Below are 15,654 nucleotides of genomic sequence, written 5' to 3'. Positions count from 1 at the left end.
ACAGTATATTTTAAAATGAAATGGAGATCTTTTTTAAAGGTTAAAAACTCATTCAATTTTATGTCTTACAGGGTTTATAATGAGTTCAATATTATATAATTGTATTAATTCAACTGTGAACATAAAAATTTACAGCCAATTTTGAAAGAGATGCATCTTAGCTCTGGAAATTGTTATTGAATATCAGTGCAGTTGTAATGTAATGCCTCTTCTAATTATATGGTTATTAAATAATTAAAAAATATTTAGAAGAAAAAAATCACTATCTTCCATTGATACCTCTAAGACCCCCTATGAATATATTGGACAAGTAATTTAAATCTATCTTGCACACAGGGGCCAAATGACTGCGAGTTATTCGCAGTATTGGGAAGAATCCCTAGGTTTTTCTTTGGGGTCCACAAAGACCCATTATTTTTCTGCTAGATCCTGCTGCTTTGAAAAATGATTCATCCTTTTTTTCAGGTTCATACGTACATTCAGGAGTAAATATTGCTTTTTTACTTTTCTGTTTGAGACATGGTCTCACTCTGTAGTCTTGGCTTCTGTTGAACTTGGGATACTCCTCCTTCAGCCTCCTGAGTGCTGGGCTTACCAGTGTATACCACCATGCCTGACACAAGGTCTTCTATCTTTTTTTGTGAGACTTGAAGGTGGAGAGGTACTGAAGAGGTCAATGTAATCTGATGTTCTCTGCAGAGTAGATCTCCCTGTCCTCCTGCTGAGAGTTAATTTTAAATCTTATTCTCTCTTCTCTATTAGGTGCCCAAGTTCAAGGCACTTCCTTTGCCCCATTTTGATACCATTAACCTGCCAGAGAAAAAGGTGAAGAATGTGACTCAAGCTGAACCTTTCTCCTTGGAGACTGACAAAAGAGGTGCCCAGAAGGCCGAGATAAGGAAGCACCAGGTAGGAAATGGGAGCACAGCCAAAATGTGGGTTGGTTGGCCTATAAGCTGGTCAGACAGGCAGATCCACTATCTATACTGAAATCATCTGGGATGACAGTCTTGATCTTTTTAATATGCTCTATGTAAATCAGGAGTCTGCTTTGTTTTTTCTGTAAAAGGTCAATTAATATTTTTTTTGGTTTTATAGGTTACATATGGCCTCTGTCAGATTCTCTTTCCGTCTGTCTCTGTGTATTTTCAACCCTTAGAAAATGTAAAAACAGCTGGGCATGGTGGTACACACCTTTAATCCCAGCCCTTGGGAAGCAGAGGCACATGGCTGTGAGTTCAAGGCCAGCCTCGTCTACATAGCCAGCTCCACATCAGCTTTGGCTACAGGGAGACACTGTCTCAAAAAGAGCGGGAAAAAAAAAAAAAAAAAAAAGTTTTTTTTTAAGTTTTTTAAAAAAATAATTTATGTGTTTTAGTGTATTGTCTGCATGTGTGTAAGTGCACCTGTGTCAAGCATTACCTTCGGAGGTCAGAAGAGGGCATTGGATTCCCCTGGAACTGGGGTTATGGACAGTTGTTAGCTACTATGTGGGTGCTTGGGTTCAAACCCAGATCTTCAAAAACAGCCAGTACTCAGTACCCTTCTCATAATCACTGAGCCATGTTTCCAGCCCCCCCCCCCTTTTGGTCTTTTTGAGATAGGGTCTCCCTGTAACCCCAGCTGGCCTGGAACTCAGTATTTAGACCAGGCTGGCCTTGAATGCACAGAGGCTCACCTGCCTCTGCCTCCTGAGTGCTGGCATTAATCCAGCCCCTCTTTTTATTTTTTTTAATTTGGGAAAATTTCTGTGTATGTGTTTTGCCTGCATGTATCAAAGTGCAGCCATGTGTGCAATGCCTGCAGAAGCTAGAAGAAGGTGTCACATCTCCTGGAACTGGAGTTAAGGATGGTTGTTAGCTGCTATGTGGGTGTGGGGAACCAAACCCAGATCCTCTGCAAGAGCAGCCAATACTGAGCCATCTCTCTGGCCATAAAAGTTTTGTTGTTTTTTTTTTTGAGTCAGATTCTTCCTGTATTCCCACCTTGCCTGGAACTCACCAAGCTGGCCTCCATCTCCAAGAGATCCACCTGCCTCTGCCTCCTGATTACAGGTGTGCACCACCACACCTGGTTGTAAAAACCGTTCTTGGCTTAAGCTGCATTTGGCTAACAGACTGAATTCTGTTGACCCTTGCTTTTTAGCAGTCATCTGGGGAATGTGAGACTCCTTTCTAGTCAGAAGTTTCTTTAAGATCTGACTTATTTCCTCTATTAGACAAATTCCTTAAGTTGATGCTTTTAAGAAACAGGATGGGAGAACAGGTTCTCAGTATAATAGGCTGATGTGTGATATAATTGCTCTTCATAGATAACAGGTAATTAAACACAAATGTTTTGTGACTAGTTGATATAATTAGGATCTAATTCTGCCAGTATCACCTGAAAATATTCTGTCTCACCTGTAAACAAAATAAAAACTAACCAGGATTTAATCAAGCCTCTGGGTCTAACTACTCATTTATAGGAAATAAAGGGAATAGAAAATGTTTCCTTGAATTCCAAAATTTGTCAATGTTTTTATGCCATCACTAATCCTGGACTGTATACAAAAGGGCCTCTGGGCTAATTCTTGTCTGTAGGCATCACCCCGCTTGAAGCCTAGAGATGTGATTGTGTCTGTGGTCGGACAAGAGTCCTAGCAGGAATCGCTCTCTAGGAAGCCTGCGTACGAAGCTTTGGAAGTAGTTGTCAGCCTTTTTTCAGGGACCAAGACACAGAATGTCTATGGGAGGCACTTTCCATTTCTGAAAAAATGTAAAGTTTTTCAGATACAAGTGGAACTAATAGTATGATGAATTCCATGGGCCCAGAACTTTGTTCTGTAATCATCAGAACGTGGGCTTGCTTATTTTGTCTGCACCTGCACATGCTTCTCTTACCCAGAATGTCCACTTGCACAGGTGTAGAAGATTGTTTAGGAATGGGTACTAGGTAGCATCTCTTTTTATCTAAAACTACTCCCTATGTATATAAGATATAAAGACTTAAAAACATAATATGGGCTGGGCGTGGTGGTGCACGCTTTTAATTCCAGCACTTGGGAGGCAGAGGCAGGCTGATCTTTGTGAGTTCAAGGCCAGCCTGGTCTACATAGTGAGTTCCAGGACAGCTGGGGCTACAGGGAGACCCTGTCTCAAAAAGACCAAAAAACAAAACCAAAACCCCATAATATAAGAAAACCCTTTAATAGTGACAAATAATCAATATAAAAATATCTCCAAGTTTCTCATACTTTTTCTAAATGGTTGAATTGTTCAAATCAAGATCTAAGCAAGGGCCAAATGTGCTGTTTGTAGCACTTGGGAGGCCGAGGCAGGAAGATTGCCACAATTATAAGACCAGCCTGGTTATATAGCAAGTACCAGGCTAGCCAGGGTTATATAGCAAAATTTTGTCACAAAAAACAGAAGAGAGAGAAGAACAAACAAAAGTGATCTCAACAAGGTCCACATAATTCATTTGCTTGATAGCCCTGGTCTCTTTTAGTTAATGGGTTCCTATCTTTGTATTATTTGTTAGACAAACTGATTTGTTTAGATTTATTCCAGAAGCTTGATTAAATCATGGTTGGTTGTTTTTCTTGTCCTATTTCTTTTTAAATAGGATGGAGAATACTTTACCGAAGATGTTGCCTAGTCTTTGATGAATCATGTCCAGAGGCATATGATGTATAGTTGTTGATTTTTGTGATAGGAAGATAGGCCTTAAAAGTATCCTGTAGGGGTTGATGAGAAGGCTTGGAGGGTAAAGCACTCACCACACAAACCTGACAACCTGAGTTTGAATCGCCAGAACTCACATCAAAGAGTGCACGTCCATAATCCCAGTGCCCCTATGGAGAGACAGGAGAATTCCTCAAAGTTCATGGGCTGGCCAGCCCAGAATGTGCAGCAGTAAACAGTGTCTTTTTTTGGTTACTTGTTTTTGAGACAGGGCCTTACTATGTAGCCTTGGTTGGCCTGGAATTCACTCTGTAGACCAGGCTGGCCTCAAACTCAGAGATCCGACTGCCTCTGCCTTCCTGAGTGCTGGGATTAAAGACATGCTACCAGGGCTGGAGAGATAGCACAACGGTTAAGAACACTGTTCTTTCAGAAGGCCCGGGTTTGAATCCCAGCACCCACATGGCAGCTAACAACTCTGTAACTCCAGTTCTTGGCAATCCGACAGTCTCTTCTGTCCTCCGCGGGCATTGCATGACACTGGTGTCCTTACCTATATGCAGGCAATACATGCATACACATAAAATAAAAATAACAACAACAACAACAAGACGTGCTACCATGCTTGGGTAGAAAAGTATCTTGAAGGTACTTTATACTTTTGTCAGTGGACCTGGGTATTGGGTGAAGGAACTATTAAATCATTTGCTGTCTTCATTGATCAGGCAGTTCAGAAACTTCAGAATATGAGTTACTGCTGCAGTAGTCATGGGACGTTACATACTTGCCTAGCTCACAGACTTTCCTTCTAACAGCTGGAGGAAGAACTGAAACAGCAGAAAGAAGCAACTTGCTTCAAGGCTCGTCCAAATACCGTCATCTTCCAGGAGCCCTTCATTCCCAAGAAAGAGAAAAAATCAGTTGCTGGTAGTATTTTATGTACTCTTGGGGGATTGGGACAGAATGTCAATCTTCCCAGGGGGATGTTGGGACTTAGTTGTGTCAGTGCAATGCTGTCAACAAGAAGTGTTTGACCTCAGAGGATAATAGCTTGTTTTCCCTTAGACTCAGTCTTTGGCCTTTGTTGGACCCAGTAGCTCCCCTTGAGTTGTCAAGTAATGCGAGGGCCAGATTGATAGAGCAAAAGTTGTGACAGAAGCAGTTGGTATTTCCATGAAAGTTCTAAGCTTTCCACACCTGAAAAAGCAGTAGATGAGGGAGAGCTGAGGCAGCTTTCTGGAACAAGCCTTAGAAATAAAACGTGATTTCTTAAGCATTGAGCAATATGGCAGAAAACTGGGATTTTTCTCCCTGTCTTAAAATTCCCATGTAGAAAGAGAGCTCAGTGGCCCTTGCTTTCCTCTCCTTTACACTAATGGTTTCCAGAGGCCTTTGCACCTCAGTGTTGTAAGATGTGTTGTATGGTGTGTGCCTCATCTCAGCAGCTTCGTGTTGCCGTCCATGCTATTCCACTTGGCACAGTCCTGGGGGACAAGGTTTATACAAGTGCTGCATGTGCACCAATATTTTCTTTGTTTCTGTACTCAGAGAGCCTGTCTGGTTCTCTAGTTCAGGAACCTTTTCAGCTGGCCACCGAGAAGAGAGCCAAGGAGCGGCAGGAGTTGGAAAAGAGAATGGCTGAAATGGAAGTCTGGAAAATGCAGCATCTAGAGGAAGTCAGGCAACAGGAAGAAGAACAGGAGAAGGAGGAGCTAGCCAAACTCCGGAAAGAACTGGTAACTAACTGGAACCAACTAACCCAGGGTTATCTCTGTAGTTTTGTTTTTGGTAGAACTGGGACAAACTACTTGTGATGTTAGCCTCTTGACAGCATCCAGATCTCCTTTTGCTAACTGAATGAGAAAACAGTCTCTGATACACTCAAAATCAGCCTGAGCTTCTTTGATGTTTTTTTGTTTTTCTCTAGTACTTGGTACCTGTCTCTTGTATTTGTTCCCATTATAAGTTTGTTTCTTATAGCAATTCTCACTGTAGGCCCATGGTGGCATCTTAAAGCCCAGTCAGTGCTGGCTTTGATTGTTTTAAACTGGTTCAAGAGTGATCTTACACTATTCAGAAGGATGGATGGGACACTGGCTCTCCAGAAGTCCTCCCTGACTTGCTTTTTTGCATTTTATTTTGGTCTGTTTTCACTGAATGTTAACAGTCAAGAAACCCCAGGCATTGTGGTACACACCTTTAATTCCAGTACCTGGGAGACAAAGGCAGGCAGATCTCTGTGAGATGGAGGCCAACCTGTTCTGCATAGTGAGTTCCAGGGCAGTTGGGGCTACATAGTGTAACCCTGTCTCAAAACAAACAAGCAAACAAAAGAGTTGTTGTTGGTCTTTTTGAGACAGAGTCTCCCTGTAACCCCAGCTTGCCTGGAATTGGCTGTGTAGATGAGGCTGGCCTCTATATCACAGGGATCTGCCTGCCTCTGCCTCAGTTGGAATGCACCACCACACCTGGCTTATTTGTTTTTTGAGGTAGGGACTCACTATGCAGGTGGCTGGCCTGGAATTCCCTATGTAGACCAGACTGACCTCAAACTCACAGAGTTCCTCCTGCTTCTGCCACCATGCTCAGCAGAAATTTTTAACTTGTAACTTCTCTGCTGAGGTTGAACACAGTCCTGTTACTCCCTAGTAACTGGAGGTAAGTTTGGCATTCTTAGGGACCCAATGAGCACCAGTAGAACCTGTTTGAGTATCATACTTCCCCGCTTTACTGCCCCTCCCTCCCGTTTAATATGCCTGGGATCTGTAAAACTGTCCAACTGTCTTAAAAACAACTGTGTATGTAGTTCTTTCGCATCTGTCTCAGTGGTAACTTGTTCTCTTTACTCTGCAGGTGCACAAGGCAAATCCAATCCGCAAGTACTCGGCAGTGGAGGTGAAGTCCAGTGACCAGCCTTTGACTGTGCCCGTGTCTCCTAAATTCTCCACTCGATTCCACTGCTAAACACAGCTGTGAGCCACAGATAGCCGCTTTGCAATGGGAGCTGCTCTCTGCATGACACCAGGCATGGAGAGACCCTTTCTCCAGATTACCTATCATGTGTGGCCATGTACCTGACAGCTGTGGATGCCAAGTTTTTTCAAACTTGTTTTCATACACTTTTAAAGCTAATAATGAGACTAAACTCATTTAGACTTTAATCAGACTTCTTGTAGTTATTCCCTCTAAACATCAGTTTAATGTTGGCATTACCTCTAACTAGAATTTCAAGTCTGTGTCAGTATAGTGTAATTCTATTTCACCCTATTCCCTCTCCTTTTTTTATATATGTATTTTAAGCAGAAAATAAAGATAGTAAAATCTCATATGGTTTAAGTCATAGTTTCACTTTTTTATTTTTATTTTTAATTTTTTAAATTTTTTTGTCTTTTTGAGACAGGGTCTCTCTGTAGCCCCAGCTGTCCTGGAACTCACTATGTAGACCAGGCTGGGCTTGAACTCACAGAGATCTGCCTGCTTCTGCCTCCCGAGTGCTGGAACTACAGGCCGTGCACCACCATTGTTTTCTGAAGTTTTTTTCAAATTATTTTTATTTTATGTGTATGAGTGTATTGCTTACATGTATGTAAGTGTAAGTACCCATGTTGTGCAGTGCCTGTACAGGTCAGAAGAGGACATTAGATCCCCTTGAACTGGAGTTATGGACAGTTGTTAGTTGCCATGTGGATGCTAGGAATCAAACCTGGGTCCTCTGCAGGAATAGCTGGTGCTCTTAACCTCTGAGCCATTTCTCCAGCCCGTTTTTATTTTTTCAGACAGTTTTCCCTATAGTCCCAGTGGGCCTGGAACTTATAATGTAGACCAGGCTGGCCTCTATTTCAGAGATTCAACCTGCCTCTGCTTCCCAAGTGCTGTGATTAAAGGCATATGCCACCACGCCTATCAAGTCATAGTTTAAATAAGGGACAGTCAGTATATCAGATTCATTCTTTGTTCAGAATGAGTTTGTAGTTAAGGAGCCAGCCCTGTGCTGTGAGGCACTTAATGGCACTGAGGAAGAAGACTGCATGGACTTGGGGGAATCTTTTGTAGCCATTTGGCAACCTTTGGACATAGCTGCTATTAAAGCACATTCTCGGGGGCTGGCGAGATGGCTCAGCAGTTAAGAGCACTGACTGCTCTTGCAGAGGACCCAGGTTCGATTCCTAGCACCCACATGGTGGCTATAAACCATCCTTAACTCCAGTTCCAGGGGAATCCAACACCCTCTTCTGACCTCTGCGGCATTGCACGACGTGGGTGCATTCATGCAGGCAATACACTCATACACATAAAATAAGAATAATAATTAAAAAAATAATAAAGTACATTTTCTCCTGGTGGGTGCTGACAATGGAATGGGACAGCATTCAATTTAAAACCTGGTTGGAATGACTTCTTTTTTTTAAAAAAAAAAGATCAGGATTTCTTTTGGCTCACAGTTTCAGGGATTACAGTCTATTACTAGGGGAATGGCCTGGTGATGCAGTTCAGTCTGTGATGGCAGGTCCTTACAGCCCACTGTGACCAGAAAGCACAGCTCATGCTGGAAGTATGTCCCTATTGGCCTATATCCCTGGCTGGGCTTCCCATGCCAGATGTTCTACAACCTCCAAAACAGTGCTAAGCCAGGGATCAAATGTTTAAATACATGAGCCTATGGGGTACATTTCACACCCAAACCATAGTATTCTACCCTGGGCTGCATAGACTTATGACCATTGCCTAATGCAAATGCATCCATTTCAACCTCAAAACTCTCCATACTCTTTAACAGTCCCAACACTGTTCAAAACTCTGAAATCATTTCTGAGACTAATGTTAACCTTTTCATTGTGAGCACCTATAAAATAAAAAGACAAGTTATATGCTTCCAGTAGACCCTGTAACAGAGCAAGAGTTCTTGTCTAACAGGAAGGAACAGGAGGGTAGCAAGTAAAGACTAGGCCAAAGCAAGACTGAAACCCAGCTGAGCAAACGCCGCCCCCTATAGGCCCATGTCCAGCCTCCAGGGCCCTTGGTGGCCTCATGGGCTCTATCAGTACAACTTGGTCAGTACAGTTCCTGTGGTACTGCTGCCTCGTAGCACCCCGGGCCTCCCTTAGGCTAGCTTTGCTTGGTGCCTGCGACTCTCTTCAGCAGACGTCCTACATCACTGGCTTCTCAACATCCTGGATTGCAATTTAGGAGTCACCCTCAAAGCTTTTTAACATTGGTGTCTCTTGGGCCTCCTTTTAAGGAAAGGGGCCTGCCGTATGTTCCCTGGCCTCAAAGGCTTTTTTCTGCAATCTTAATGGTGCTGTAATGTGCATTCTGCATGCCTGCAAAACCACCACATAGATGATGCCAAGTTCAACCGCCAGCTTTAGATGTAGCCAGGTCCTTTTGCACAATTGCAGTAGCTTCCCAGGTTCAGCTACGCAGGAAAATGTTTTCCTAGGCGGCCCCTGCTTTAGCACTTTGTTTAGGCACTCTTTTTTTTTTCCCCCTAGCACTTTGTTTTGTTTTTTCCTTTTTTTTTGGGGGGGGGTGTCTTTTTGAGATACCGTCTCCCTGTAGCCCCAGCTGACCTGGAACTTGTTATGTAGACCAGGCTGGCCTCGAACTCCCCGAGATCCACCTATCTCTGCCTCCCCAGTGCTGGGATTAAAGGTGGTGCTACCGTGCTTGTGTTTTTTTGTTTTTGTTTTTTTTTTAACATCTTGCCTCAAGTTTATTTGCAAAAATAGCACAGGACACCAGCCCCCTGCAAACAGTGGGGAGGGAAGTCACAACAGTTCATCTGTCCTCACGTTGGCAGACGAAGACCTTTATTATGAGGCCTTCACAGGGGCCTGGGCACTTTTGGGAGCCTGAGCTGGAGTCGGAGCCTGGATCTTAAGTGGAGCTACAGCCCTGGCCTTGGCCTTCCGTTGGCAGAGGCTGCGACCCTTGGCTGTGTAGCCAAGAATCCACTTCCCGGGCTTGGTGTAGGTGATGAAAGCAAGTGGGCAGAGCTTGCTGTTGGGAGCCCTTGGCATCTTGGGTTTAACCTCCTTGGGCTTCACAAGGGCCTTGATAGTTTTGGCCATTCACCCATGGCCTCCGAGTTGTTGGCCTGCATCTTCTTCAGGCCCTTCCTGTTGTGCTTCTTGGCAAAACACATGTTCCTCAGGAACTTGAGGTCTGCCCCCTTAAGAGATTCGTATCTTTGTGACCATGGTTTCATGATGACATTTCTGTGCCATTTTTAAGACTGGTTTGTGGGGTGGTTTTTGGACTTGTTTTGTTTTGAGAACAGGTCTCACTATTTAGACCAGGTTGTCCTTGAATTACACACAGAAATCTATCTGCCTCTGCCTCCAGGAGTTCTGGGACTAAAGGTGTGCGCCATTATGCACTCTGCACTCTTTTAAATGAAAATTTTCAAATAGATTTGTAGTTTTTTGGGTTTTTTTTTGTTTTTTGTCTTTTTTGTCTTTTTGAGACAGCCCCAGCTGGAACTGACTATGTAGACTAGGCTAGCCTTGAACTCAGAGATCCACCTTCCTCTGCCTCCTGAGTGCTGGGACTACAGGTATGTGCCATCACACCTGGCAGATTTGTAGCTTTTACAACCTGGAGCCTCCCTGCCCCCCTTAAAAAAAAATTCTGAATGCTGTTTTAATTTTTTTATATTTATTTTTATTGTGTGTGTTTTTGTGTATGTTTGTGTGTGCGAGTACACCATGGAGGCCAGAAAAGGATGTCAGTTTCCTTGGAGGTGGAGGTACAGGTGTTTGTGAGCTACCTAACATGGGTGCTAGGATTTGATCTCTGGTCCTCATGATAGGCAGCAAGTGCTGTTAACTACTGAGCCATCTCCAACCCAACAGAAAATGAGGTTGTCCTAGTTTGTTTCTCCATTGCTGTGACAAAACACTCTGACCACTACCAACTTGGGGAGGAAAGGGTTTATTTAGCTCACATCTCCCGGGTCACAGTTCATCAGGGAGCCCAAGGTAGGAACTCAGGGCAGGAACCTGGAGCCAGGAGCTGGAGTGCAGGCCATGGAGTATCACTGCTTACTGGCTTGCTCCCCTGCCCCCTGCTCAGCCTGCTTTTGTATGCAACACAGGCCCACCTGCCCAGAGATGGCACCACCCACAGTGGGCTGGGCCCTCCCACATCACTCAACAATCAAGAAGGTACCCCATGGACATGGCCACAGGCCAGTCCAATGAAGGAAATTCCCCAATTGAGGCTCCCTCAACCCAGGTGTGTCAAGTTGACACTAGAGCTATCGAGCACAGAGGTCTTGTCCCCAAGGTGCCTTTCCTGTTGTTCCAGGGCAAAGTGCTTGGCTACTGCTGCTGCTTTTTTTAATTAAAAAAAATGTTTTTTAATTTATTATTTTTGTTTTGTGTGCGAGTGTTTTGCCTGCCTGTATGTAAGTGCCCCCATGTCGTGCAGTGCCCATGGAGGTCAGAAGAAGGTGTCGAATCCCCTGGAACTGGAGTTAAGGACTGCTGTTAGCCACCATGTGGGTGCTGGGAATTGAACCCTGTCCTCTGAAAGAGTAGCCAGTACTCTTACCTGCTGAGACATCTCTCCAGCCCCTGCAGCTGCTTTTAAATTTATTTATGTGTATATGAGTGTTTTGCTTGCATGCATTTAAGTGTACCATGTATGTGCAGAGCCTATAGAAGCTGGAAGAGGGCTTCAGATCCCCTGGAACTGAAGTTCCAGATGGTTGTTGACTGCCATGTAAGTACTGGCAACTGAACCTGGGTCCTTTATGAGACCAGCCAGTGCTCTTAACCTCTGAGCTATCTGTCCAGCCCCATGCTTGGCTTTTTAATGATATCTACAACATCTTTTTGAAACTATACACATGTCCAGAACTACATGTTTTTCACATCTTTCTGCTCCACCTTTCGCTCTGAATTCTGACTATAAATCTGGCTAAAACAGTCGTGCTGCAGCCTGTATGCTATGCTGTCTTGAAATTTCCTCTACCAAACAAATTATCCCATTATGAATTCAACCTCATCCAAATCTTCAGGACATGGGAATATATCCAGATGGAATCTTAACACAAACGGCCTCTCATCCAGTTCCTCATAGTCCTTATTCTTCCTGAAGCCTCTTGAGCTTTTTTACTATCCATGTTTCTGTTCGAATTCTGGTCTTCCAAAGTCCTGTAAGAATGGTCCCTTAAGTTCCACTCAGAGCATTCTAGGGCTTCTCTAGGCCATGACTCCAAACTCTCCTGCAAAGCAGTCCCTAAGAACCACACCATCAGATTTCTTATAGCAACAACTGTACTTGTAGGTACCAATTTCTGTATTGCTTTCCTCATTGCTGTGACAGGTATTGACAGAAGTGACTTACAGAGCTTGTTTTCTCTTACCTGCACAGCCCAGGCCATCTTTGTGGAGATAACACCAAATGGCTCAGCCTGTGGTGGAGGGAGCTTTGGAATAAATATGGTTTGTCTTCCCCCTGCTGATTTTTGTTATTTGATTTAAAAAACAAAAAAAACAAAAAAAACATTAATTTTGGGGTTGGGGATTTAGCTCAGTGGTAGAACACTTGCCTAGCAAGCACAAGGCCCTGGGTTTGGTCCTTAGCTCAAAAAAAAAAAAAAAAAAAAACCCCAAAAACCCCTATTAATTTGGTGAGGTGGGGCATGGGTGGAAGTCAGAACAACTTGTGGAAGTCAGTTCTTTCCTACCAGGGATCAAACAGGTTGTCAGGCTTGGTAGCAAGTGCTTTTACTCCTAAGCCATCTCTCTGGCCATATTTGATGATTTTAAATTATCCTTTAGAAGTCATATCTTATTGGAGAAGTGGGTAATTTGAGAGGCAGGTCCAGGAACTTTCCAAAGCAAGGTTCTATCCTCAAAGGAAAGTGGTTTGTAACTTCTATCATGTCAGAATATCCAATATCTCCTCCACCCCAGTAACCACCCAATCATATATGTTATATCTTCATGAGACTGACTTCTTACCTAAGTGAACTTTTTTTTTTTTTTGAGACAGGGTTTCCCTGTAGCCTCAGCTTCCCTGGAGCTCACTATGTATGCCAGGCTGGCCTTGAACTCACAGAGATCCACCTGGCTCTGCTTCCAGAATGCTGGGATCAAAGGTCTGCACCACCACACCGGGCTGTAAGTGAGCTTTTTATCATCTGGTAAATTCTTACATGAGACTCAGCTCATATAAAATGTTTTTTAAAAATCTTTTCTTGGGGCTGAAGAGATGGCTCAGTGGCTAAGAGCACTGGTTATTCTTGTAGAAGACCCAGGTTCGTATCCCAGTACCCACATGGCGGCTAACAACTATCTGTAACTCCAGTTCCAGGGGATCCAGCAACCTCTTCTGTCCTCCAAGGGTACTACAAGACATGGGTGCACTTACACACATGCGGGCATAACACTCATACTCATAAAATAAAAATAAATAAAGAAATCTTTACTTGAAGGCCAGGTGTGGTGGCGCAGACCTATAGTCCCAGCACTTGGGAGGTAGAGGCAGGCAGGAGGATCTTTGTGAGTTCAAGGCCCGCCTAGTCTACATAGTGAGTTCCAGTCCCTGTCTCAAAAAGACACCCTCCCCCTCAAAAAAAACTTTACTTGAGGGCCTTTGAGATGGCTTAATGGGTAAAAATGCTCGCCAAGCCAACTTAACAACTTGAGTTCATTCCTAAGAACCCTCAATGGAAGGAGAGAACCAACTCCTGGAAGTTGTTCTCTGACTTTCACACATGCTGTGGTACATGTGTACCCACACACATCACATGCATGCACAATAAATATCAACCATCTGACCTCAGAGAAGGTCACTTTCTTCTCTTGTCTCCCTGTTGAAAGTATCTCTGATAAGGTCATTGTACCATATCTGAGCTACTTATAATTGTTTCCAAGTGAACAGAGATGTCAGTTCCCTGAGGACAAGAATTATAGTCGTCTGTTTCTGTGACCTGTGCAAAGTCACCTTAGGTCCATGCTAAATGTTTTCTTTTGGATTTTGTTAGTTTTGAACTTTTACTTTATCAGCCATCTACTGTGTCAGGAGGTAGAAAAGCATCCATTTTCTGCCCAGAGCAGTTGTTAGTACTGTACAGATATTACACCTATTTTATATTGTTTTTTTTCATTAATGCAGTGACCATTTTTTAATTTATTAAAAAATAAATTGTGAGGGCTGGAGAGATGGCTCAGTGGTTAAGAACACTGGTTGTTCTTGCAGAAGACCCAGGTTTGAATCCCAGCACCCCTATAGCAGCTAACAACTGTCTGTAACTCCAGTTCCAGGGGATCCAACAACCTCTTTTGTCTTCTGTGGGTGTGGGAGACAGGCTTGAGTCTAGGGTGATATTGCAACTGCCAGGGTCCAGGAATTCTGGCTCTGTAATCTGAAACCCAGTATGCTAATGAGGCATCCTACCCTCTATTCTGTGATAGGGCATTAAGTCTGTTATGCTAATAGGATGATGCTAATAAGGTATCCTACTTGTTGTACTGTGATAGGATGCTAAACCTGTTTTGCTAATGAGGTATCCTACTTGCTGTGCTTTGATTGGACCACTACCCCATATAAGCTTGTGTCTTCCTGCAATAAAGCAGACCTGTGTCACTGAACCCAGTCTTATGTGTCTGAATGTGGCTCTGCTGACACAGTCTCCTCACCAGCCCTGGGGTCTGGGACTGGGCAGAAGCAGCAACGACAGGAGGCAGTACAGGGCAAGCAAAAGAGCTGCCTCAGCAACAGGCGAGCAGAAGAGTGGCCTCAGCCCAGGGCGAGTGGAGGAGCAGCCTCGACTCCTGTGAGAACGAAGGAGCGGCACCCATGAGAATGGAGGAGCGGTTGCCGCTGGCGGTGACCACATGTGGGCATTGCATAACACAGGTGCACTTACCTACATGCAGGAAATACATGCATACACATAAAATAAAAATAATAAATAAAATGTTTTTTTAAAAATTGTGAATTCAGCAGGAGGTGACAGCCAGATAGTGTTCCTTACAGGATGAGGTGATGCTTCCAATCCTCCTGAAGGCCCAGAAAGCACAAAGAGCACTTTCCCTTTTTTCCTAGAGGTATGTACATACAACTTCGTAAACTTTTATTAATTTATCATAAGTAAGTGGCACTGAATAAGTATGTGGTAACTTTGCACTGCTCTGGTCTCTGGGAATACAGTGAAGAACAACAAAACAGAAAACAACAGGAAAAACCCTTGAATTTTAATCAGGGAGACAGACCATGGCCGCATACCTCTTCTCTTCTATCTGCAGTAGAAAACAACTTGGGTGGTGAGATTTCTGACTGAGCAGGTGAAGAGGCTCCAGCTGCCATCCAGGCCAGCACTGACAGCAGCTTGGGCTCAAGTTTACAGCAGAGATGGTAAGACATCATTGGATTCTGAATGCTTTTTATTTATTTTTATTTATGTGTATGTTTGTGTTTGTGTGAATACATGCTATGTGAGTGCAAGTGCCCACGGAGGACAGTAGAGGGCGTTGGATCCTCTGGTGCTGGAGTTACTTGTGGGTGCCAGGAATGGAAAACTGGTTCTCTGCAAGAGCAGCAAGCACTTGTAACTGCTATTTCTCCAGCCCCTTTGAATGCATTTTGACTTGCTAACAGAGTAAAAGAAAATCATGGAGGGTGATTGGCTATCAGCTTCAAGCAGAAATAAGGACCTTAATTCTTGTAGTACAAAATAATCCAGTTTTACCCCAGTTTTTTTGATATATATTTAATTTTTATCTTTTTAAAAAATATTTGATATATTTTTATTTTATGTGTATGAGTATGTTGCCTGCATGTATGTAAGTGCACCCATGAAAAGCGCAATACCAATTAAGGTCAGAGGAGGGCGTTGGATCGCCTGGAAATGGAGTTATGCACAGTTGTTAGCCTCATGTGGGTGCTGGGAACTGAACCAAGATCCTCTGTAAGAACAGCTAGTACTCTTTAACTGCTGAGCTATCTCTCCAGTCCCCCATCATTTGTTTTTTTT

At 43.6% G+C, this 15,654-nt stretch overlaps 1 protein-coding gene and 1 pseudogene across 11 annotated transcripts in view; one reads left to right on the top strand and one right to left on the bottom strand.

Moving 5' to 3' along the window:
* The window catches only part of Tpx2 (TPX2 microtubule nucleation factor), a 57,112-nt gene extending 50,121 nt beyond the window's left edge, over positions 1-6,991 (top strand). For 10 of the 11 annotated variants that reach the window (XM_017797215.2, XM_029561767.1, XM_008829390.3 and 7 more), the window contains 4 exons: positions 763-909; positions 4,481-4,592; positions 5,214-5,401; positions 6,519-6,991. In XM_017797215.2, coding sequence (XP_017652704.1) covers positions 763-909; positions 4,481-4,592; positions 5,214-5,401; positions 6,519-6,629 — 558 coding nt within the window. In that variant the 3' untranslated portion in view covers positions 6,630-6,991. The remainder of the gene's footprint in view (positions 1-762; positions 910-4,480; positions 4,593-5,213; positions 5,402-6,518) is intronic. The other variant, XM_029561772.1, reaches the window with a different exon arrangement.
* A 2,487-nt stretch (positions 6,992-9,478) lies between these two features.
* LOC103731100 lies at positions 9,479-12,054 on the bottom strand (annotated as a pseudogene).
* Between the last annotated feature and the right edge of the window lie 3,600 nt (positions 12,055-15,654).

Source organism: Nannospalax galili, unplaced genomic scaffold (genome assembly GCF_000622305.1).
Source record: "Nannospalax galili isolate Female #2095 unplaced genomic scaffold, S.galili_v1.0 scaffold1714, whole genome shotgun sequence".
In the NCBI taxonomy this organism is placed as follows: domain Eukaryota; kingdom Metazoa; phylum Chordata; class Mammalia; order Rodentia; family Spalacidae; genus Nannospalax; species Nannospalax galili.
The sequence above is the reverse complement of the archived record's forward strand: the minus strand, read 5'-3'. Positions and strand labels throughout refer to the sequence as shown.